Below are 25,487 nucleotides of genomic sequence, written 5' to 3'. Positions count from 1 at the left end.
GCCCACGCTACCATGAACAGTTTCCTCAAACCTCTCCTCTCATGTCTCCTAATTATGCCTGTGCTGATTGCAGTCTGCATTTCCATAAATCACGGTTATGTGTACAGCAGGTAGCACTGAGGACCTTAAACAAATATGTCCCCCTGGAAGCCATGCTGCTCCTGCATGAGCCAGACATGCTTGGATGAACCACCTCCTGGGCTACCAAGTTGACACTACCAACAAGAACAACATCATCTTCCAGAGGGAGCTATGAGGTGATCCTGGCTGGTTTTATGCCTGTAGTGATCTCTTGGTACCTTTTGGTTTGGAGGAATGATTTACCAAGGCAAACACTTTGTCATTCTCACAGCTCTGACCTTTCTGTGACATCAGTAAAGCTCCACAGTTCACTGACTTTGCAGAAGTTGGAAGCACTCAAAGTATATCTCATTAACCTTCTCAGGCTAATCATGGCAGGGGACAGGACCTCAGCAATTGCAAAAAGCATATAAATGCACCAGGAAAGAAATATTTCAGCAAAAATGGCAAGAGCTGTATAAGTACCAGACCTCAATGAGCTGAGGGACCATGTTTCTGCAAAGAGCTTTTATTCCCAGAATGAGTTGTAAAGCAAGAGCAAGTACTTCACCCTGTCTGTATTCTAAGCCAAGCCTCTCTCTGGCATATGCTAGGTGCTGTATAAATATAGAAGGAAGAAAATGCCACCATCTCCTGCAGCCTACGTGCTTAATTGAAAGACTGTTAGAGGCAATTCCTGCTTTTGCAGGTGCAGTGAGAAAGCAGCCTTCCCCAGGTGGTTGTGGAAGGTGAATTTGAGGTTGAGGAATGAGTGTTGTTTCTGTGTTAATTAATTTTGCATGTGGAGCATTCACAACCATTTCTTGTCTACTTTGGCTGATGTGGCTAATTAATCACCTTAAGTGTCTGTAAACAGGAGATTTTTGCTCTCTGTGGCATCTTTTCCCCACCTGCTGTAGACCAGCCTATGTGAGGATACAGACTTGTAGCATCACAGGAGTGATACATTTCGTAATGGCTGTGATGTCAGCACTGTGAGTATGAGACTTGTCACTTAAACAGCTTGGGTGAAGTCTAAGAGAAATGTTCTATTCTCAGGGCACTGGAGAAGGTTTTGCTGCTGAATGCTGTTTTGTTGAGTGTGAGCCTAGGAGGTGGTTGTGGTTTAACCTCAGCCAGCAACTAAGCACCACACAGCTGCTCTCTCACTCCCTCCCAGTGGGATGAGGGAGAGAATCAGAAGAGTAAAAGAGAGAAAATTCATGTGCTGAGATACAGTTTAACAGGTAAAGCAAAATCCATGCATGCAAGCAAAGCAAAATAAGGAATTCATTCATTATTTCCCATCAGCAGGCAGGTGTTCAGCTATCCATCACATATAATGGTTGCTTGGGAAAACAAATGCCATAACTCTGAAGGTCCCCCACTTCCTCCATCTTCCCCCGGATTTATATGCTGAGCATGATGTCATATGTTATGGAATATCCCTTTGGTCAGTTGGGGTCAGCTGTCCCAGCTGTGTCCCCTCCCAGCTACTTGTGCACCCCCAGCCTGCTCGCTGATGGAGTGGTGTGAGAAGCCAAAGAGGCCTTGGCTCTGTGTAAGTGCTGCTCAGCAGTCACCAAAACATCCCCATGTTATCAGCACTGTTCACAGCACAAATACAAAACACAGCCACATATTGGCTACTATGAAGAACATTAACTCTATCCCAGCCAAAAACAGCACAGAGATGGAAATACCAATAACAAGTGTCTTTCTGTCTTACTTAAGAGCACTTGACTGGAAAGGCTCATCTGGTCCCATCCCATGCTGCTCTAGGCAGCAACATCATAAGCGCCATACAAACCAGTTGTGCTTCTTCTCGACCCCATTGTAGTTGTTTTCACAACCTCTTTTGGGCAGCTGTTCCATTACTTCCCTCCTCTGGCAGTTAAAATCCATCTTATTTTCAAGACAAATTTCCTCACAACCAATTGTTCTTGTACCAACCTTGTTGTTCTTCTTAAAAACCCCTTTTCTTCCTCCTTTGTGTATCTGTCCCCCCTTTATTTATACAGAACAGTCAAATCCCCTCTTGGCTTTCCTTTATCTAGGTTAAACAAGCTTTTTAATCGCCTCCTTTAAGGCAGGCTCTCCATTCCCCTAATCACTCAATTCAAGGTTATTTCTGATAACTAGCTTTTCTGTAGGGTTCCTCGCTGCTTTGCCCAAACTGAGTGTAAAACAGCATGACCTATTGCCTATTGAGTAATTTTGGGGTGACAAAATGTGCCAGCTATCAGATCCATAAAAAAAAGACTTCAGGGTGCTGCTGTTAAAATTTGCATATGTTCTCCACCTTATCTCTACAAAACTAAAGTCTCCTATAATGACTTAGTTCCTGATATAATTTCTCCTCAATAGCAGTAATGCCATCTCTATCCATACTGAAAGTCAAGCCTGTGGAGCTACAGCAGATCTCTGTAGTTCTGTCCTGGTGGAATATCTTGCACCAGCCTTCCATCATTCCCAAAGTCCTTCCCATTCTTTCCTTCTCATTCCCAAACAATTCCACTTTATTTATGCATGATTGATTTCTTCACAGTCTACTGCATGATTAATATCATAACAGCATCCTCTAGGTTTACTTTTATGTACCTTGAGCAGCGCATACTTCCATTGGCAGCATCCCAGTTATAACTGCTATTTCTATGGTGTCTCTACTATTCCTACAGTAGCCCTTTTCAGGTCCTGCCCAGTTGTTCTGGTTTTCCCATGTCCTCATTCAGGATCTGTACAAATCGCACTGACAAGACTCTTATTTCTCCCTGGACTCTCCCTGCTTCCCAGAGGGGTTAGGTATGCTTTTCCATCAGTTATATTACCAATAACACTGCTATTTTCTGCCTGCCGCCCAACATTCTACCTTTACTTTTTCTATATTTGATCTTCCCTTTTTCATGTATTAAAATCAGGTGTGAAAGTTACGTAAGTTTTTTTCCAGTTAACTATCTGACAGCAAAGATAAAAGGCAGGAAGTTTTCATGTTTACACCATTGACAGATACAAGCTGTATATGTTCCCTCGTCTAGCTCTAAACGCGTGTCTCTCTTTCATTTCCACACTATTTGCAAGCCTCATGGCCTTTTCTGTATTTATTTACCCAATGCACCCCAGAGGTGAAAACATACCATTATCTCCATTTTACATAACATGGAGTAGAGGCACAAGGCTGCAGATCAGATTCCAGAGGTCCTTGGTGCAATAGGGAATTTCTGACCTGATAACACCGAAAAGAGCACATGTGGAAGAATAAGGAAATATACTCTCCTAGTATAAATTGCAGCAAAAAGATCTGGGTTAGACATCAGGAAAAAAAACCTTTTTAATGGGAAGGATAGTTAGGCATTGGAATAGACTGCCCACAGAGACCATGGGCTCTCTGTCAGTGTAAGGACAGGTGAGACAAACATCTGCCACAAATGGCTGTTACAAGCCTTATCTGCCCTTGGGAGGAGAGAAAAGCCTTTGCTGAGGATTAGTTTCAGGGAACTAATATGATACACCTCTCATTAGAGGTAAGCATTAACATACTGCAGAACACTTACCCTGGCTGCATTATACCATGGTTAAGGCAATTTTTAGCCTGCTGGAAGGCTTTCGGAAGGCTCTCACTTATTTTCCCCTTGCATATGCAATCTTACTGTTTGTATGCATGGGATAACTTATATATTAGGTAAACCAATAGTATATATGATTGACTTTTTGTTCTACAAAAGCTTTCACTTTCTTTCTTTGCAAATATATTGGACATCTATTTTCAACAGGTTGTTATCCAAAGTAGGTTCTGATATTTAAGGTAAAAGCTGCTCTCCACCCTCAACATCTCCAAATTCATCCCCAAACCAAAGTGGCTTTCTTTTCTTGAGAAGATCAGATGTGGCACAGATGGAGCAAGGGAAAGTTGAGGTGAAATTTGGGCTCTTAGGAACACTGCCCTAGCATACAGGAATGTATCTAAGGACTGGAGAATATGATTAGAAAGGGGGTTATATAGATCCATGGCATCCTTACTTTTGCTGATTCTGTGACTCTCCAGGGCTCCTGGTGGGAGTTTGGATGACTAGACTCTGATCAGAGAATGCCCAGTGGGTCTGGAAACTGCAGAGTGACAAATACGTAGGAAGCCTCGGATGGTTTATTTTCCTTCTTTTTACTGAGGCAAGCACTGAGCAGAACCTAAGTAATAACAGTTCACAAACTGTTAATACCAAATACCCTGAGACTTCAGAAGTGCCTTGCTCTGCTCTGCACGGCTTGGCAGGTTATATCCTTTAAGAGTAAGCATCATTACGTGGACAAATCTGTGACATTTAATTCTGTTGCGGCTAACCTCTGTCCCCACAGCGAATTGCTCCTTCCTTCTCATGGCAGATTATCCAGCATAGGATGCACATTTATATTTTCTTTCTCTTGCATTGTCTCCATCCTCTGCACATGTGGTGTTTCTTATCCTTACTGTCCTTGCTCATATGTTGCCTAAGCCTGCTCTTCTTTAACTGCATGCATGCACATTTGACCCTTGTGTGCATGAGCATGTGAAGAAGTCTGCTCCCTCTTAATCTGCAAAGCTCTTCTGACTTTGCGTATTCATATTCCTACATGTCTGCAGGTATATGGCATGCCTGATTGTTCTGGTTAGCAATGAAACATAATATTTGCATGTGTTCTTGAGACACTCCTTAGTTAATTTGAAAATTTAGGTCAGAACATTCCATTACATCCCATTTTTCCTCCTTTTTGGACAATAAATAATTTAGAATTATTATTGTAATAAGGAAGTGATGTGTGCTACTGTATTTACAGGTTAGGTGCTTCAGTGCACAGGAGGTTGTGGCAAGACTGTCATAGTTATCCTAATTTCATAATATTGTCTGTGTAGTACAAGACTGTGAAACGTGCCTGGCACACAGCCTTATGAACTCCCCTTTCTGTCCCAGAGAACTTCTGGGTAATTACGAGTTGATCTGATCTAATTTATCACTTACGGGTTTATATCATGCCTATTACTGTGATATCTAAGTGCTGCTGAGATAATGCAAGATGTCTCTTTCATCAACCACTTATTTCTATGATAAGTTAATATTACTGAGCTGAAGTCTTGGCTGTTCTGTGCAGCATCTTAATCACTGGTCCCTATTGAGCCCCGTGTGTGCAGTTATTCTGCTTGTCTGGTGGCTTCACTCGACTGATTTTGGGGATTTGAGCTCAGTTACTGGAGGGCTAAAGTTGCACTGTAGAAATCTCTGGCTCAGATGATGATAAATTGACCTGTTTGGTCAACGAGTGGGAAGTTCAGAGCTGAGCAGACCCTGTATGAGCATATGAGTATATGATATTTATTCCCTCAGAAATGCACCCTCCACATCCAGGCTTAGATATGAGTATGAGTACAGACCATCTGCTGCCCTAGACAACACTACCTGTAGACACAAGGGGCCACCAGTTCCTGGGGCTCCCAGTCTGCCAGCTTTCACCTGCTGCTCAAAGTGTACTTAAAAATTAAAACAAGTCCTCTCTGCCCACTCAAATAACAGAAAACAAACAAACAAACAAACAAAAGAGGGAGAAAAAAAGAAGAAAAATAACTATGTGCCTTGCTGGTCCAAGCAGTGTGACTCCATGTGTGGAGGGAACATTAGGGCCAAGCTCTCCTTGGCATTTTTTGGGAACCGCTGTTCATAAGGGCCTTTGGGAAAGTAAGACCAGCTGCCCGGCCAGTTCACTCCCTTCTTACAAAAACCCACTATCTTGCTGTCACTGGGGTGCCTTGTTCATGCTGCAGGGATGGATGGGGAGGCTGCTGTCTCTGGGTGATTTCTTCTGCCTTTTTTCTCCCTTCACAAGCCCCCAGAGTGGATTTTTCTTTCATGGCCAGATAAAGCATTTGTTTGTTTGTTTTGAAGGTGACAAGTGTTTTATGTGAATTCTAGCTGCTCTCAAATGCCAAACTGCAGCTGGGCTTTGAGTTTCACAGAATAACTGCTGACACCTAATGAGCCTCTAATAAGTGCTTCTCTTTCCCGTCCTGTCATTTAAATAAATAAATGAGTGAAATTTGGAGGTGGTGGGAGGGGTGTTGTATTGCAGTGGAATGAAGCTTTTCTGTTTACCCACCAAGCAGGTACACTGCTAGGAGCAGTTGTGCAAGCTTCCCACACACCCACACTGCCTCTGCCATCAAATCAACATGTCTCAGCCCTGGCCTGGAGGGCTTTTCTTTGAGGATCATGCAGGAAAGTTCCTTCTAAAGCCCACTTAGTTTCTTGCCCTCTCAGCTTCAGCTGCCAGCCAAGGTGCTAATTAGTGTCAACTGTGATGGGGAGATTGAGAACAAAAGACAAGACTTTGATAATTGAAAGCGTAGTTGATGTTCAGCTTTTTCTTTTAGCAGAATTTTTGCAAGGAATAGTCTACCATGGGCAGTGGGTATGCTACACGTATCTACATCATCTCTTCAAGGACTGGAGTGGTTTCAGAACAACCTTGTTTGTGGCAGTAGATATAAGGCAACTGTGTCCCACTCCTCTTTTCTGACAGCTGAAGATATGATCTCTGTTGGCTTAAGAAATGGAAAATGAAAAGATCTAAAACTGCAATATATCCTTATGGAAAAATAGCAAGATTAAGAAATCATAGATGCTCTTTGATTTTATTTTTCATGTGTCAGGAAGCCAGAGCAACTCCTTGTTTCCAGCTAAGGTATGTAACCAAGTCACTGTGAAAGGACAAGAGCAGATATTTCAGTAAGGCCTTAGCAGGGGATAGCAAGAACTACTGTTAGCAAGCATCTCTATGTTCTTCTTCTGTGAAGACACTCTTGAAAATGCAGAACATCTCCCTCTTCTATTGCCTGTCTCTTAGAAGAACTCAGCCCTGAATAGGAATGGGTAACCTTTTGCCAGCAGGAGTTATTTCTGGACAAAATCAAGTTTGGCTAAAATGAATGTTTGATGAATTCCACTGAAAACAAATGAAGACAAAATTTTGAAAAATAAATAAGTCACATTTTGGCTTTTCAAGTTAAGTGTTTAAATATCTCTGTTTAAAAATGTCATGTGTTTCAGCATTTGTACACATTTCTCCTCGTAGCAGGAAAAAAAATGGTGGCTAATAGGCTGAAGTCAACATTTCAGGAGACAATAAACTCTGTTCCTGTTGTTTGGTTAAGAAAGTTGAAAGACATCATGTCTGTTTGACCATGCTGGTGGTATCCCCTGCTTATCCACTCACTGTCCCAGAGGGTGAGACCATCACAGAGATGAGACAACCCAGACATCTTTCTTGTTCTCCACTTCCCCCTGGTTTGAACCTACTTACACAGAACCTTCTCCTCAGAAATGTCCTCATCTTATGTAAGCTATGAACTTGGATACTTCAGAGTAGTCCTCCTGCACAGGCCTGTGGGAACTGTAGTTGATGTAGAGGGATGGGGCAGCTAGAAGCCTGTCTTCTGTGGTTTGTGTCTTCACAGGTGGGGAAATGGAAGGAAAAAAAGTTGCAGATGAAGTATTACGTGTGGCCCCGCTTTGAGCTGTATCCCGACTCTGAGGAACGCGAGGACGATCACCTGAGTATTGTGACCTTGGAAGAGGCACCGTTTGTCATTGTGGAGAATGTGGACCCCTTAAGTGGCACCTGCATGAGGAACACGGTCCCTTGCCAAAAACGCATAGTGACTGAGTACGCACCCCTGGGTTTTTCTCCTCCTATTGGGCTCTCACTTCTCAGCAGAATGTAGAATCTGTTGGGGCAATGTCATCATACCCTGATAACACTTCTTAGAAAAGTCACCTCCATTTGCCCAGTATGTCCATTCATGACTGGCCCCTTTGGGCAATTCATCATAGTGTGTCCCTTCACCCTCCAGCACAGATAGCACAAGTGAAATTTGCCACATTATATTGTGGGAGGGGGAGCACATTCTGACAACAGAAGGGAATTAAGGGAGTTTTCACCAGTCTTTTAACCCATTATTGTTGTCACGGTTCAGGAACAAAACCGATGAGGAGCCAGATTACATGAAGAAATGTTGCAAGGGATTCTGCATTGACATCCTCAAGAAAATATCAAAGTCTGTAAAGTTCACCTATGACCTCTACTTGGTGACTAATGGCAAACATGGGAAAAAAATCAATGGGACGTGGAATGGAATGATTGGAGAGGTCAGCAGCAAAGGGAGGGCATGGTGGGCTTCATCCCTGGGCTGGGTGGCATGGGTCAGGTCTAGTCTCCCATCGTTATAGGGTCCACTTCCAGGGCAGGGACACAGGTGACTCTACTGAAATTATTGTCCTGGATTATTTCTGGGCAGCGGGTGAATTAATCTGCTCTGGCACTCTGACCAAAACTACCTTTCCTGTTTGATGATTAGTTATTATTCCCTATAGTGTCACAAATTTGGCCTTTACAGTCAAAGAAAGAGGGTGATATCCATGCAACAGAGAGGCTACAACCTAGATTATGCTTAGATCATATATAAGGTGCATAAAGAATGAAATAAGACTTTGCAGTGTTAGAGGGAGGAGAAAGCAAGGACAGAAAAATGAGATAAGACGTCTTCTCAGTGGATGATGTGTTTATCCTAAGACCTCTGCGGATTTATTTTTTATATACATACCAGTTTTGAGGGGAAGATTAATGTCTATAAATTTCCTGAAAGAAGAAGGTGCCCTGATGAAAGATTAGAAAGGAGAGGTGGTAGAAACAATATAGGGAATGGGATCACAGGAGTAAAAAGATCGTGTAAAAAGGCAGGCAGGTGAGAAGGGGCTTGGTTGTGGTGCTTGAGAGGTGCCTCAGGTCTGTGTTAGATCTCTTCTTTTCCTTCCCCCAGGTTGTCACCAAACGGGCTTATATGGCTGTGGGATCTCTCACCATTAATGAGGAGCGTTCAGAAGTGGTGGATTTCTCTGTGCCCTTCATTGAGACGGGAATCAGCGTCATGGTGTCACGTAGCAATGGAACTGTCTCACCTTCTGCCTTCTTAGGTATAATTTTAGTCTTAAATTAAAACTTCACCCAGTGCTCATCAAAAATTAGGTGAAGGTTGCTTGTGTTTCTTAGCCTGAAAGTCCATTTTTGGGAGTACCTGTGGGACAGGCATATAAAAATAAACTGTGATGTTTTAGTTCTAAATCCCAAGCAAGCAAAATCCAGGCAAGTGCAAACAGGCACTGCCTAGGAGTTCCAAGGCATTTCTCAGCAATTATATGCCTAATCCCAACAACAATGGACTCACTCAGAGTTGTCACCTACTCTGCAGCATGTAGTTTCCCAGTGACTCAACTAATAGCACGTTCAAGGAGTGTAGGTGAGAAGAAAATTGATTCAAACCTTATAGCTGGTATGCCATAGCACTTAATGATAACAATTAACAATAAACTGTTGCACTTTGAGAGACATTATTTGTAAAGAAGGTATTAACTTGACCCTCTCTTGACAGGGCAACTGATAGAAGTTAGAGATCTAATAGAGCTTTTCAAGAAGAGTTGAGCCGTCAGTTCTGTGCTGACACTGTGTCCTCCAGTACAGTGATTTCTAATGTCCTTTGGTGGCAGAGGGTGATCAGGGAATGTTGAAAAGATACTGCATTTCCCCAAGAAATACATGCCTTCCTAATATCTACTATTCAGCTTTATAAAATGCTTTATGATGCAGCAAACACAGTATATGAGTTTTGTAATTACTGTCTGCTCTCTGCCAGCATTGTGAGAACATTTACAAACAGAAATAGCTTTAACTGGGTAAAGAGATTTTCCCAAACTCTTTAAGCAGGAGTTTCACCACTACTCACTCTTCAGGAATCTTTGCCTTAGCCAAGTCCACCAATACTGCTGGGTACGTAAAAGCAACAATAAAGTTAACTCCAAAATTTTAAATTGTAATTTAGCTGAGGTTACAATATTTGCTGTAGTCTGGAGCAAAGTTCTAAGTTTCTCTGAAACTGTTGTGTCTTAGTTCAGTCCCATCTTTATCTGTTCAGGCTTGGAGAAGGAGAAAACCTGGCAGAGATCAAATACTTGCAGAGTATGAATGCTAACATGTCTGGAATGAGCCAGCGTTCTCATTGCTACAGAAATGGAATAGCAGCAAAAACTGCTATCATTATGGCTGAACCTCAGAAATTTGGAGATGCTCTTTGGCTCAATAGCATCTTGAAAGTTGGATGCTTGTCTGAAACTCTGCCAGTTCTTGATTTTCCCCTCTCTCTCCAGATGGTGCTGGAGGACTTCCTGGGAACAATCTTTTATCAATGCATGTTATTTTATCGATGCATGCCACAATGGCTGCATGTAGTTCCAGATGGAGCCATGTGTCACAAATATAACACTAAGAAGGAATGCAGTCATTACAGAGACAGAAACTATACTTCTCCCAATTCAATAAGTTTTTCAGACTCAGGTGGATGACTTTGTTGTAACTTCTGTTTTTCTCCGGCCCAGTTTTTTCCACATTCTCACTGGGGTGGTCTGGAGAGCAAAGGAGGTGGAGGAATGGGGTGAGGTGGTGTATCAGGTCTTTCACTGTGGTTTTCTCTTCCTCTCCAGAGCCCTTCAGCGCTGATGTATGGGTGATGATGTTTGTGATGCTGCTTATCATATCTGCGGTGGCCGTCTTCGTCTTTGAGTACTTCAGCCCTGTGGGCTATAATCGGTGCCTTGCTGATGGCAGAGGTAAGGGGAGTCTCTCCTAGCCATGATCCCCTCTCATTTCCAATCCCAGTTCCTTTGTCAGGGTATTTCCTTTGCCTTGAACACAATATGGTTCTAGCCCTCTCTGAGCTCTGCTAAAGACTAAAGAGGGCAGGGACAGAGGCAGAAAAAAGGCTCTGAAAAGAGCAGATGTGTATAATGGATAATATGCTTGGCTCGGGAGATGGAGCCGTGTCGCCTTTCATCTCTAAAGCATGCACCGGCTCCAGCTTGTTTCTCATTGAGGGAAAATGGGTCCTGGTAGCCAGTGCTGGCAGTGCCTATGGCGCGGTGCTCTCTGAGGGAATCAGAGGGCTCAGTGCTGTCAATCCATCCTTTAGTGCTACATCTCCATGAAGAGCAAGCCACTCTGCAGCCTCCCAGCATAGTGCTACATTCTCCAGACTCCACATGGGCATGTCCCTCCTGCACCTCGTTCTCCGGCTTGCTGAGTGAGGCCAATGGAGAAAGTGGGAAGCTCATTTGCCTGGGATTATTTTGCGACCCATCTCTGTGGTTCTGATCTTCAGTAGACAGCTCAATGACTTAAAGAGGGGATGGACAGACAACCTAAGAGACAGCATTTTTTTTTTATTTTCTTCCCTTATTGGCATGAAGAGAATGCGCAAGTTGAGCCTTCTGTCATCTCTGTATCTTCACCCCTGATGAATCAGCTCTTCAAATATTTCTGGGTTCATCGGTCCATTCAGAACAGTGTGAAAGAGACAGTTATTGGAAAAGGCATTAATTTGCTCCACAGTCTAGTGCTTTGAGTGAATTTATGCCATCAGATTAGAGACGAGTGAAAAAAAAAGTGTTAATGAGAATACAGGCAGAACCACATGTATGGGGAAGTGAAATTATCTCTTAACATGGAGCTGTGGAGGGCCTTCATGGCAACTGATGGTAACCACATGGATCTATGGACACAAGTAAATACTGTTAAATCTGTGAGTCTCTTGAGAGATATTAATGCAGATGTGGAACTGGAAGCAATTCTTAGTACAGGTGTGCAGTTCTGCAGTTAATAAGTTTGCTGAACTGCAGCTGCAAGTATCAATATTTCTGAGTAATTATGCAAAGTACTGCATGATCAGGCAGACATTATCCCTGACAGATGTAATGTGAAGATGTAGAAATCTGCTGCAGAGACTGCAATGCTTACTTGGTAATGAAAGCTGTGGCTGCATTTTAACTAGTCTCATGACAGTATACCTCTGCCTCCCACACCTGCATTTTCTCTTTACAGACACCAAGATTTTCTCTCTAAGGTCAGGTGGGCATGCCTTGATCTAGCCCCAAAGTGATGATGGGTTGTTGGTGGTGCATTCAAAGTTAGAGAACTCAAGGATTCTGGCTCCTTGGTTTGAATCAGAGGCTCCCATTGCTGTCTTGGCTTGTGGCTGACAAAGTAACTGTGAAAGCACAGCGGAGAGATGAAGTTTTTAGGAGGGAACTTCTCAAGATTTCCTCACACCTTACAGTTCCCACCGATGACATGCAGGCCTTGCACCTGTGTGTTTCAGGGCTCATTAAGTAGAGAGGAATATAGAGCTACTACTCCAGCTTGTAAAAAGACAAAGACTGCCAAACCATGTTTCTGACTGCAGCTTTGGCTCCCTGGCATCTAGAGGCTCCAGTTTTGTGAGGTGATTATTCTGTTCTGAACTTGATGTGAAGTTCCCAGTGTAAAATGAGCTTCTTGCACCTTTCAGTTGTATTTAGAGTAACATAGTTAGTGCTTTCAGGTGATCAATACTATTCCCTGCTCATGGGTTTGGAGAGGAGCATAAAAACTTCCTTCCCTTTTGTTCCTCTGCTGGAGCCAACCTTAACCACAGGCAGCAGCACTAAGCACCAGTCAGCCTACCCAAGGGAGGAGATAAAACATGAGATGCTAACCCAAAAGGTTGCAGAGCCAGACTGACACCATTGGAAAAGAGACAGACCCTTCAGCCGTGCCAGAGGGCTCTCATCCTAAGAGGGTCTTCTCAGTATCTGAAGCAGGATCCTTGAAGTAATTGCATCTCAGTCTCCCTGACAGCTCCTCTTGTGCTCAAGTTGAGGAAATTTAGGTCTGGGTTCCCATTAATGAAATCAGCATATGCCAGGGATATGAGACTGTTGGGAGACAGGCAGGATTTTGCAGGTTTTCAGGCCTAATGCTTCATGAGCACACTTGTCTTTTGGGGTATGAGTGAGCTTCCATGCTGCAAAGTGAAAAAGGGGCAAATAGCAGCTTTTGAAACACTGGATCTACTCCTAGACTGTCTGGGGCAGAGCTGCTGATTTTCCTGAGACAGACCAGAGTATACGTCACTGTTATGTGCTTTAGACACAGAACATGGGGAGAGGAAGCTGTGTTCTTCTCTGGCTTGTGTGTCTTCAACAGATTGGGTAATGAAAATCTCTTGTGGAGGTATTTGTAGAGCCCTGTTATTTCAGATGGTGCTCTTCCTTGCACGCATATGTAAGTATTGTGAAAGCCATGATTTGCACAGGTGTATGCTAGGAGTTCAAGGACAACATCACTGTTGAATAGCTTGAAACAAGGACAGAATTTTTCTGAGCAAACTCTATTTCTGGTGACAACACTTGAACTGAAATGGAATGTTTGGGCTTTTAGATACTCCAATCAGATACCAAAAAATAAATAGCCCTTGTGTAAGGTTTCAGTGGAAATCTTTGAGACAGAATAAATATGGAAGCCTGAGGATGTTTTTAAAAAAAATAATTTTCAGGGTCACACTTTGCTGAGATATGGTGCCATGAACATGGGGGAGCACAGCAGAGGACATTCATCTCACATGTGGGAATAGATGCTGCTCTTAACTCTGAAGTCAAGATGCATATGTGAATAGAAATGCAGACCACTTACTCTGAAATGCTCACTGTGGGATCATTTTCTCAATCAATCCAGAGCCCGGAGGTCCCTCTTTCACCATTGGCAAAGCTATCTGGTTGCTGTGGGGGCTGGTCTTCAACAACTCTGTGCCAGTGCAGAATCCCAAGGGTACCACTAGCAAGATCATGGTGTCGGTGTGGGCCTTCTTCGCTGTCATCTTTCTGGCCAGCTACACTGCCAACCTGGCTGCCTTCATGATCCAAGAGGAATATGTGGACCAGGTGTCTGGCTTGAGCGACAAAAAGGTAATAGATCTACCCAAACCCCCAAAGCAGTCTTTTCCACAGGAGAGGCTGCTCTACCCTCTCTTCTTTGCTTTTATGGGGAAAGTGTTCAGTTTTTTTCAGAGACACATCATAGCTTTAGTCCCTCATTTAAATAGAACAATTGCTCTTCATTGGTATTCAGTTGCATTTTAGCATGTTTTAAGCACTTCAGGAATGAATTAGAAACAGAACTGAACTGTGCTTGTTTGCACGATCCCAAATCACACCTTGATTGTCAGCAAGAATTGAATTAACAGATGTTTGGAGACAATGTGCATAATGACTGTAACCTGTTTTTTCAGGATGAAATAATTTGTCTGTGCAAGAATGCTGGCCACTGGGCTAGCAAACATGATCTGTTAGTTTCTTATGGGAACAAGTTCTGCCCATGGGGGTAAATCGGTGTGGCTTTGATGATTCACTATTGCTGGCATTTGAAGTTATACTGTCATTTTTTCGAGGCCTTTGGAAGCTTAGCACAAGACATCTTTTCCTGTTCAAAGTGTGTTTCGCTGCCTTGTTTACATGCACTGCATTTTGTCCTCACAGAGCGTTTGCTTTTGCTGGGCTTTGTGCACTGAGGATTTTGAGGAGATTGCTCATGCATGCAGGGTAGCACTCTTTGGTTCATGAGGATCTGAAGCACTGCACACGGCTTGATTTTTGTTTTGTGGTGAGGTTACTCACAAGGAACTGAGTATTGTGAGGCTTGATTGCCTATATTGAATTTGTTACTCAATCACTGGGGCTACTTAAGGGGTCATGCCATTATAGGGCAACCAAATACCAATAGGTCATGCATGTTGCTATAGGAGGTAGCAACAAGAAGAGGACTGCATGCATTGGTTTACTACTGGCTATAGTTACTGTCTCTTTGTGTCCCCTATGATAGTCTAGGAATAAATTGTGGCCAGGCCCCCTGTGTATACAGTGTCCCATGCAGCAGGCTGGAAGTTCTGTGGTGGATTAATTTTTAAGAGGTTTTTTTTTCTTCCTTTTGTTGATTTTTCCTGGAATGAAATATGACACACAATAGTACAATCCATGCAGAAGTCCTGTTACTTGTTTTAATTTCAACCTCAATTTGTTTCACACTGTTTTTACATTTGCAATGTGCTGTGTTGAGGAGGGGGTGGGGGGAAGGTGCTTTTCTGCTAGGTGGAGGTTTTTGCAGAGACTCCTTAAGAAGCTGTGGACTCCCTCAGACTGAAAGGTACTGTTCAAAACCAACCAGCCCTATCAGCGTTAACATTAGTTTGTCATCATTAGGTTTTCAACTGTCTGAGCTAAATGGGATAGTTCATACCTGCGATCTATTGTTTCAGGCTGTGCCCAGGCTTACAGAGAAAGCAACACTCTCATTCTCATGTTTTTCAAGATATTCTTCATACCTGCAGAGATATGTGCATGAAATATCAATTGAAAGCGGTAACTCCTGGAGCTTCACAGAGCCTTTGGATACAGGTCTCTGGGCATATTTTAGTCTGTTTCACAGTAGGGCTCCCTCTGTGCATTGGATTGAGGTCATTTTCTTCAACTTTTCTTTGCCAACATACCTGTGTTTGCTTTTGCTATCCTAAAGCATATGTGCTTTGTTTCTTGGGGAAGAGAAAGGCCACAGTACATACTCAGATCATTGCAGTATGCCTGAAACACAGCTGCAACAACAGCAAGTGCAACATTTGGATAAAATTACAATCTACCAAAGCATCTGGAATCAGATGAAAATTGGCTGGTAAACACTGAAGGCCAACTGGTGCCTCTAGAGAATAAAGGCAGGTGGGCATATCTCCATCCAAAAGATGTGAGTGGATGAGCTTGATCTACTAGGCTTGATCTAGAGAGAGCCCTGCAGAATTTGAGAGCAGCCATCCAGGTATCTGTCACACTACTTCAAGATGCCTTGATCTGGGAAGAATTCAGTCTCCTCTTTTCCCTCTTCCAAAGCCTGCATGCTGCTTGCATTTCACTCACCCCCCCAGTGCACTGCTTGGCTGAGGTGCAGAGTGCAGCCACATGCAAGGGCAATCATCATAGAATCATAGAATGCCCTGGGTTGGAAGGGACCTACAAGGATCATTGAGTCCAACTCCTGTTCCTACACAAGACAACCCCAAAATTCACACCATGTGTCTGAGGGTGTTGTCTAAATGCTTCTTGAATATTGTCAGGCTTGACGGCATGCTGTGCTCTTCCTCCCTTTTCCTGCCCCCTTAATTAGCCAGTTCAGACTTTCGAAGGAGGCAGTCACTGACCAATGCCAGGTGGCCAAGAGGAATAACTACAGCATCCAGTCTCTTTTATCTCCAGTGTGTGATCTGGTGTCCACAGCAAAAGTGAGGCAGATCAGCTTCTCATCCTGCCACATCAGCTGGCAAGGGCAGCTGTGTCCAGCACAAGAAGTCAGCAGAAGATGTAATCCAAGCCGATAGGCAAAGAGCTCGTTATTTTAAGGGATATTGTTGCTACTTGTCTAGACCCAGATCTGCTTGCAAATGTCTTTGTGGCGTGACAGTACCTGAGGAAAGTGTCCCACTGGCAGTGTACAGCAGCCAAAATGCCAGATGCACCCACAAAAGCTATTACTGTGCCTGGCTCGGAAATGCTTGTCAGGGTCAGGCTGGCTACACCCTGTGACAGCCACCCTGAGGGTCTCCTTGGACCCTCTTCCTTGGGCCTTGCCTGGGAAAGAGCTGCTCCAAGAGGTGCCTACGGCTGCTGACCTGCTGCTTCCCCAGAAAATCAGGCTGAAACGCTCCAGCTAAGGACTTGGATGGTGCCTTGGCTGTGCCCCAGCATTTGCTTCCTAATGACATACGAGACAGTGACTAACGTCGTGTCCTCGCTGTGCGGTGTGGATGCTTGAGCAGGCCTGTCTGAGCTGGGTTAGAGAGGACACCGCTGTGCCAGGGTAGTGTGTTGGGCTGAGGGTGGCTGAAGTCTCCGTGGATGGAGCTTAGTGACCTCTGCTGCTCTGTCTCTGGCCCAAGTGATGCTCACCCTGCTGAGTGCCACCACTTTCTGCTCAGCTGACCCAAAACAGGTCAGAGCTGACCCAGGAATCCAGCTCACAATGTTAATGCTTCCATGTTAACCCCTGCAGCTGCTATATCATACATCAAGCTGCGGCCCTTAACACTGGTGCAGCCACGAGCAGATTGAGGGAGGAGAAATCTGCTCCTCCCCGAACACAGCACCGGCCCTGTGAATCCTGTGGGCAAAGAGCTGCTCTGACAGCATCTCCCTTCCATCTCCCTGCACTCATGGCATGCTGAACCACTCTCCTCCTGCACAGATGCCAAACCAACACCCTCCGCCTCCCCAGGTCCACCTTGTGTGGTGGAGTGGCTGGATGTGGTTCTGGCAGGGGTAGAGCTGTGCTGGACGGGTCGGCTGCCTGGCCCTGGAGCTCTGCCCCTCAGCGGCAGTGCCGGCAAGCCCAGCCAGAGCATCCCTGCGTGCACTGCCGGGGTGCATCCCTCCAGGGTCCACGTGGGGGGATGCTGTGGCCACGACCTCCTGCAAAAACCCTGCTGGTAATGATGGCCTGTCGCAGAATACTGCAGTCGGCTCCCGAGTCTGGATTGCATCTGACTGTAATCAGGAGATATAACCCAATTTCCAATAAGGGGAGAGCTTCAGACACATTAGAGAAACAAGTGCCTGCGGTATTTCAGTCTAACGAAGGCAATAAATACAGGAAAGATTATATAAAATGAACTAATGTGTGAAATAATCTAATAGCTATACGTAATTTCCATTCATATACAGGAATAATAGAGTAAAAGCAAATGTGGACAGCCAGCATGGCATTTAAATAAAATAATTTAGAATGCAGAAGGTTAATAATAATAAAAAAATACTATCCATGCCCATGAATTAGTTGGAAATGCCAAAGAAACTAATAAAGTATCAAAATGGTAATTTTGTAATTGACATAAAAAGGAGAGAAATGGATTTCTGCATGCCTGCAAATTAATATAGATTGATGAAATTTCACACGTATTTGACTTATTTGCTTTTTAAGATGTTAATGAAATGTTGAGACAAAAGGCCTGTTTCTATGCAGCATAGGTCAGCTAATTTTTGATAGATATGCTTTTTTCCAAAAAATTAAATTTTGGAGTTGAAACTGGTCAACATTTTTACTTAAAAAAAAATTTAGGAAGGGCACAAGAAGGCAGAAGGAAATTCTGATATTTGCCGAAGTAGCTCATTTTAGTATAGTTGAAATAAAATACTTTGTTTGATATTTCTGACACATATTTTTTACTTTTAATTTTCTAAACGCACTACTCATAAAATTGACCTACATTAAAAAAAAAAAAAAAAAAGAAAAGAAAGATTTTTTTTTTTCTGTAACAGAGGAAAAGGACAGAAGGAGATAATTGGAAGACAAAACAACAGACGTTATCCTGAGGTGAAAGAAACATTTCAAGTTGGTACAAAGCAAAAGTCTCGCTGAAAAACCTGCAAAAAAAGTATCTGCTGTATTTCTGCAGTAATAGATGCTTGGCCATGAAACTGAAAAATGAATTATTTCCCACATTGTACTCTGCGTCACATTAAATCTAAATTATACAAGGATCCCAGATATGCAGAACACTTAAGCATGTGCTTAACTTTGTGCTCATGAGTGGCGACATTAAAGTCAATGGGCTATTATTCACATGATTGAAGTTAAATGCTTTTCTGAGCTTGCAGCTTTTGTACAACAAATACTTGCTCTGGAGAAGTCTAGGAAAAATGCAGAGTGAGTGTATCTGTCAGCTAGAAATTTTCCAAGGGGACCAAAATTGGGGGTCAGTCTTGTACCTTGTAAGGTCTGTAAGGGCAAGATTGTCTAACCGGATGGCTTGGATGCAGTGTAAATCTTCCACAGGATTGCACATTGACTACCAACAGATGGACATTTGTGGCACTTTCACACATTTCTGCACGATACGAAGGAAATTTTATGTGGTGATGTCCAGAAGCAAAAAATATGCAGTCCTTTCAACAGCAGTATGATTTTTATTGTCAGGAGACCTTTGTGAAGATATGAATTAGTTAAACAGAAGTAAGACCGTGCCACTTCTGACTCTGTCTTCTTGTGATAAAACAGAATGTTTTTTAAAATGCGTAGAGTCTGATACACCTTACTTAACACACACACACAAAAAAGGAAAGTTCCCAAACCCCCAAAATTTACATTGTGGGGTAGAGTTGAATTTCTTTACACAGAACTTCTCTAGGGGCATGTCTTCCTGTAAATAAGTTGAACTGTGTTCAGTCTTTCGCTTAAATATGACCTTTATACGTAACATTAGTGGTACCAACTACTGCTTACAAACGTTGGTTCATAATGAAGTGTAGAAAACTCAGAGCTTTGATAGTCAGAAATTTTATGCCTTAAAATCTGATGATTTCTCTGCATCTCTTTGTAAATCATCAGTTACTATAGTATGAACAATTTACAAATACTACATAGTGCAGTATATATCTGTGTAATTGCATATTATGCTAAAGTCTTCATATTAATAAATAGCTATAAAAACAGCTACGGCGTATCATGTTAGTAATATATCTTTCTAATTGGTGACTTACATTTATTGTGCACATAAATATGTTCTCAGATAATTTTTTACAGTTGTAGATGGGTGCATTTATCATAGGTTTAGTCATTCTTCACTCTTCAGATTGGCACAATTTTTATGCATTCTGAGATCCTTGGAACAAACCTCTGTGCCTGTGTGCTAAAAAGCGATTCAGTAGCTTTAAGGCTATAAATGTTTAAAGTCAGTGGGTTTTCAAGCACACTTTTCTCCCCCCACTTTAGTCCTACTTTCTTTGTCATTCTCCCTCTCTTTTTTAAGCTCAGAGCTGCCTAGTGCAGAGTGGTGAGGAGGCTGCGATATACTTTAGCCTTGACTCAGTCTCTCAGGATTTTCTCTTTCCTGTTGGGGGATTTAATGGCAGTAAAAACTTGTAATGGGCCTCATTTGGATTAGTACCAGTTAAAATGCAGGTTAGTCGGGAACATAAGCAGGTAAGATACAAAAGGACGGGATACTCAGACTGTAGGCTTAATTCATCCTTTGCCATTGCCATGGATGGGTGTTGCTGGAAGAGGGATGTCAGCTATGGACCTGTGGCATGGTCCTTAGCTTCCAACTTTTGTGCTCCCACCACCACGCTGTTCTGGCCTTTCCCAGACCTTGGGCACCACTCACTCTTCCTTTTTATATTCCTTTACACCGTTGCTTGGAGCACACCCTTTGGAGGCTTTGGGAACATTTGGTCGCTTCTGTGCTAATTGTTTGGCAGTCTGGAAAACTAAAACGTCTTTGGAGAGTTACGTAAAGGGGGAAGGAGGGGGAGAGCAAAGGATTGTCCTGCTTCTCGCATCAGTATAAGTCAGTGGAGAGGGAAGCAATGAATATTTTTATTTATTATTTATATGGTGCCATAAATGTACTTGGCACTCTGCAGTCAAATAAAAGACAATGGCCCTGCCACCAGGATTTGGCAGCCTGAGAAATGAGAGCTGGCTTCCTTCATCTGAATGATCAGGGCTGAATTGCTGGTGGGGAGGGGATGGAAGAATGAGATCTACAGGATTAAAAAAAGCATACAACAGTTCCCCCCTGCCCTTTTGACTGTGACATTTGAAGTTTTATGTACATACATATACTTGATAAATATTTGGCAGGCTGTATCTTCCCAGGCATTTTAATTCACCTGGTGGAAAGGAGGCCTGCTTCTCTCAGGCCTTTGGCTATTCAAGGTCAAACTCCCTCTCAGTCTTAGTGGCCCAGCAGGCTCGCTTGCTTCAGGTGTACCTGCTCCAGTGCCCCAGGACTCACAAGGGAGAGTTGTGGCTTTCATTCCTCTTCTGTCGTCTCCTTGCAGATGAGAGGCAGCTTTCTGCAGAAGGCTAAAGGAAGGTGTTATCTCCCACCTCTGGGATGCTGCTGAGATCCCTCAGCTGCCCTGCCACAAGTGCCCTGCTTTTTGATTTGACTCCCTGGCTACAGAGGTGCTTAAGAAATTGTGCAATTTGATGACTGGGCCTTTCTGATTATTTGGGTGAAAATTCTATCCCCAGTGAAGTCTTTGGGAGGTTTGCCAGGCTTGTGCAGGGTTTCACCCTACTGTCCACACATACAAGGTGCTGAAGCAGGCCGGCTACTATTGGTGCTCTGACATGCCTTTCTCACTGAAAATGGAAACGCTCCCCCACCAAACTACATCCTCTGAATTCCTCTGTGTTTTATAATTTGTTAACTAGCTGTCTCATGTGCAAACAAAGCAGATTTCAAACTCCTCAGTACTTAGCTGCCACCTCTCCTCTCAAGGTCCTTTTCATCAGTTAATTTTCTCCCTCTGAATGAACACTTACACTTCTAATTATGTTAACGTAAGTGTACTAACTGGCATCTTTCTGCCTCACTATTTTCTGTTTTGTGCTTGCCTGGGATTATTCAGTAGGTGCCTTTTGCCCAATTGTATTTAACTTCAAAGGAAGCTGACTTCCAAGGGTGGAATACATGGCATAATTTGATACTGGGATAAACAGATGATCTACATCCTCTATATGCATGCAAGCAGAAGTTAAGTGTACTGTAGCTAAGAACCTATAACCCAGTTAATTGCAACAGATATGACTGTGCTCATCTGATACCACATCTGTTATACTAGGGCTGTGCAAGGAGCTTTCATCTCTGACAGGTGAAGTTCAGTGATTCCATTACAGTTTTGTTGTCTGGTCGAACTTGAGGGACACGTAACAGCGTGAATGACTAGAAGCTGATAGCTTGCCAAATGTGTCCTGAGGAAGTTTTAAAGCCTTAGTGTTACCTTTTGAATGGAGAAGCTGAACAGAGTCTGCATAATGCTCAGACACTTGGCAGACCCAGAAGAAATATGTTTTGTTGGTGGTGGATGGACTCCATCCACATGTGATGGTCTCATCCTGGAGTGGCCCCACAGACCTTGTGCATCTGTAACACCTGGGTCAGCAGAAAAGCAGTGTGGTCCCAGCAAGCCCATGTAGGCCTGACTAAGGAAGACCTGAGACCCCTGAAATATCATCTGTTTGGGGCGATGCTGCACTGCCCGAGGTTTGCCATCTTCTGCTCTTTGCAGCTTGCAAAGAGGCTGCACAATCCTACTGTGTGCATTGCTCTGGCAATAACTGCATGTGATGGCGGCTTCTTCCACCAATTGGATCTCTGCTTTCATCTCAGTTATTTTACAAGGGCAACTATTTTTAAAGTTGCTATATTTGAACTCCTTTCTTTAGCTTTCACCTGCCCCCCCCCCACCTCTGCATTGTCCCTAGATTTCTCTGTTCCCTTCCCTGACCCACACATGTCCCTGTTTCACCACCAGACATTCGTAGATATTTTTCTTCTTGTTTGTGGGTCTGATCCACCCTACATCTTCCTTTAAAAATGACTTTAATCTAATTCTTTGGCAACTTTGCTGCAATCAGCTGCACTGATAACTCCTTTCTCAGACTTATCTAGAGGAATTCATGGGTGAAAGCACTACGCAAAACAAGACCAGAAAATCTGAAACATCACCAGGTACTGAATAATAATAAAAACCACAAAGTCAAAGGCTGAGGAAGCATAAGGTATTTTTATGCCCTCCCAAAACTGCATTATATTGGATTTGATGCTGTTCATTGCTTTTTTTTTTTTATTATTAAATAAATCAAGGCACATATTGTTTGACTGGTGAAGGCAAGAAACTGGAGTTGTGCCACTGCAATTTTAGGGCTGATTTCTGTGACTGGGCCAAACAATCAGGAAGAGTTGATGTGGTGACTGGACTCTAATCTGTGAGAAGTCCCAGCTGCTGCTGAGGAGGTGGAGGGTGATATTGTGAAGGAATGCAGAAGAAGTGAGGAAATCAGAGCTAGGGTAAAAGGAGGATCTGAAAACTTGCAGTCACTTAGAAATAGCTGTGAGTTCCACCTTGGAGTAAAAAATGTACATAATGTCAAAACTAGGTGACTGTGCAGAGGGGAGAGATGCTTTAGGAATGAAGCTCTACAAGAGATCAATGAGTAATAGAGGAAAGAGCTGCACAATCTCTTTAGTCTGCTCTCCTCACAGATTATTGTCCCAGTGCTGTGATTTAGGTTTGCATTATGATTTTCTGCCTACACTGTTGGGCTGGCACACGCCTAGCTAGGATGCTATTGTAGCAATGTAAAAATGCCCTGCACCAACATACTAATCGAGTAGGCTCCACTCTGGGAATCTGTAGAGCACTTCCTCTGCCAGGACAGGTGATGGAGCACAGTTATGTGGATGTTCCTATGTGCACAATCAAACTGGATAAAGAAAAGTATACAATAAAAGCCCTGAAGTTGGTGCTGGCAGTGATGATTGACATTCCAGAAACAAACTGGTCACCACCTGAATGCAGATCAGGACAGAGTTACAGCGTTAAAGAACTCGCAAGCTGCAGATGACAAAACTAAAAGACAGAAGGAATAGGATATAACATAGAGAAGCACTAAAGACAGAGGGAATAGGATATAACATAGAGAAGCACTGAGGAGAGTAATAATGAGCATTAACTCTCACTAGCAATGCTTTTATTGTCTTGCTGTGAGCCTTTTTAGTGTAGTGTGCTCTCAGCATCTCAAGGTCCTAATTAGATTATTCTTGGTATGGTAGAGAGCATGTCCACCAACCAAAGGCAAGTCAATGAAAGACCTACTGAATACAGCCAAAGGACAGCAGTAGGAATGGCTGCAGGTCTCGATAATGCATCTTGCAAAGACAGACTGAGGAAACCAGGCCTCTTTAGCCCCAGTGTGAGAACATGGAGAAGAAAGAGCTCAACAGTCTTCAAAAACATAAAATGCACTTTCAGAGAAGAAGAGACAATTCTGCTCTATCTGTCCATGGTGAAGTTAACAGAAGATATTGTAGTTGGACTGCAGCAGGAAGGCTTTAGTTCAGATATTTGAAAGAACTTTCCAATAGTAAAGCCCTGGTGTAGATTGTCCAGGGAATGGGGGAATCCCCAGCACCAGCCATCTTCCTCAGCAGGCTGAATGAAGAGCTGTCAGGAATGGTGATGTCTAGGAGAGACCCACTGGAGAGAACAAAGCAGAGCACGCATCTTCTCATGGCCAGATCCAGATTTATGATTCTGTGGCATTGATCATGGTGCAACTGGGGGACAGAAATGTCATATTTTGGGGATATGAAAGGGATAAGCCTCCTCTCTTTGAGACTTACCCGTTAACTCTGAAGGAGTTTATTTCCTGTCTGAAACAGAGGATATAGAAGCAAAGCAACTAGGGCAAGACATGTTACTGTGATAGATCAAGACTTCAGTGTAGACATACAGCTACCTTAGTATTAGACTGGAAAACCACTGACCCACTCTTTAATTTTTAACAAGTTCTGGATGAAGCTCCCATGCAAACAGCCTGATTGGATTCTCAGGCAATGAAGATAAGTGCAAGCTGACTGCAGTGGCATACAGCTGAACCAGAGCAAGAGAGGATAATTGAGGATCATAGAATAGGTTGGGTTGGAAGGGTCCTTCAAAGGTCATCTAGTCCAGCCCCCCTGCAATGAGCAGGGACATCTTCAACTAGATCAGGTTGCTCAGAGCCCCATCCAGCCTGGCCTGGAATGTCCCCAGGGATGGGGCATCTACCACCTCTCTGGGCAACCTGTGCCAGTGTTTCACCACCCTCATTATAAAAAATTTCTTCCTCATGTCCAGACTGAGTCTCTCCTCTTTTAATTTAAAACCATTACCCCCTGTCCTATTGCAACAGGGCCTGCTAAAAAGTCTGTCCCTGTATTTGGGCAATGCAGAGAAGTTGTGCTAAAATTATGAACTCAAGCATGGACTTTGCTTGTCTAGCCTGATGTCACTAAATCTTACATTGCAGCTCACTAATAAATGCCATCTTTTCTGAGATATTTGGCCTGTGCCACAACAGATATCTGCTGGCTGTACAGCTGCCAAAAGAGAACGCAGAGTGCAGCTTGATGGTACCTGCACAAAAGGTTGTGCCTGATGCCCTGATGGGCAAGTTCAAGAGAGTGGTGGGCACTGTGAGCTGTCTGCTACACACAGCACCTGGCTCCCTGTGCTTTTGGTGGGAGAAGCAGTCCTGAGGGTCAAATAGTCAAGTGACTAGATTCAGCTGTGCCAATGTAGATGTCCGTCTAGATTCAGCTGTGCCAATGTAGATGTCTAGAGACAATACAGGTGTACCGGATTATCCAAAATACCCCCAGATGCCTGGCAAATCTGACAAAGGGACTATGAGAGACCTGCTCCCAGGATGAAATTCCCTGAGGCATCTCATCTTGGTCCTTAACACTCAGGCAAATGAGCTGAACCTGGAGTATCTAACACGAGCTCAAGCTCTTTTGAACTTGCAACTAACAGAGGAGCTGAGCCTGGGGACCTTATCTTCATTGGTCAGAGCTGTGGGGCTGAGGGTCTGGGCCATACAAAGTGAAAGAAGCCCTCCCAAAGAAGCCGTGTAAGGGTAAGGCACTACACATGTACATACACACACTCACACTG

General features: G+C 43.5%; 1 protein-coding gene across 2 annotated transcripts in view; it reads left to right on the top strand.

The window, feature by feature from the left end:
• Positions 1-25,487, top strand: part of GRIN2B (glutamate ionotropic receptor NMDA type subunit 2B) — a 205,557-nt gene that overhangs the window by 167,364 nt on the left and 12,706 nt on the right. For both annotated transcript variants that reach the window (XM_065841208.2, XM_071801049.1), the window contains exons 5-9: positions 7,538-7,746; positions 8,057-8,228; positions 8,900-9,053; positions 10,614-10,739; positions 13,678-13,907. In XM_065841208.2, the coding sequence (XP_065697280.1) occupies positions 7,538-7,746; positions 8,057-8,228; positions 8,900-9,053; positions 10,614-10,739; positions 13,678-13,907 (891 nt within the window). The remainder of the gene's footprint in view (positions 1-7,537; positions 7,747-8,056; positions 8,229-8,899; positions 9,054-10,613; positions 10,740-13,677; positions 13,908-25,487) is intronic.

The sequence above is a fragment of the Patagioenas fasciata genome, chromosome 1 (genome assembly GCF_037038585.1).
Source record: "Patagioenas fasciata isolate bPatFas1 chromosome 1, bPatFas1.hap1, whole genome shotgun sequence".
Lineage (NCBI taxonomy): Eukaryota > Metazoa > Chordata > Aves > Columbiformes > Columbidae > Patagioenas > Patagioenas fasciata.
Note: the sequence above shows the minus strand (reverse complement) of the source record. Positions and strands in the feature narration are given on the sequence as shown.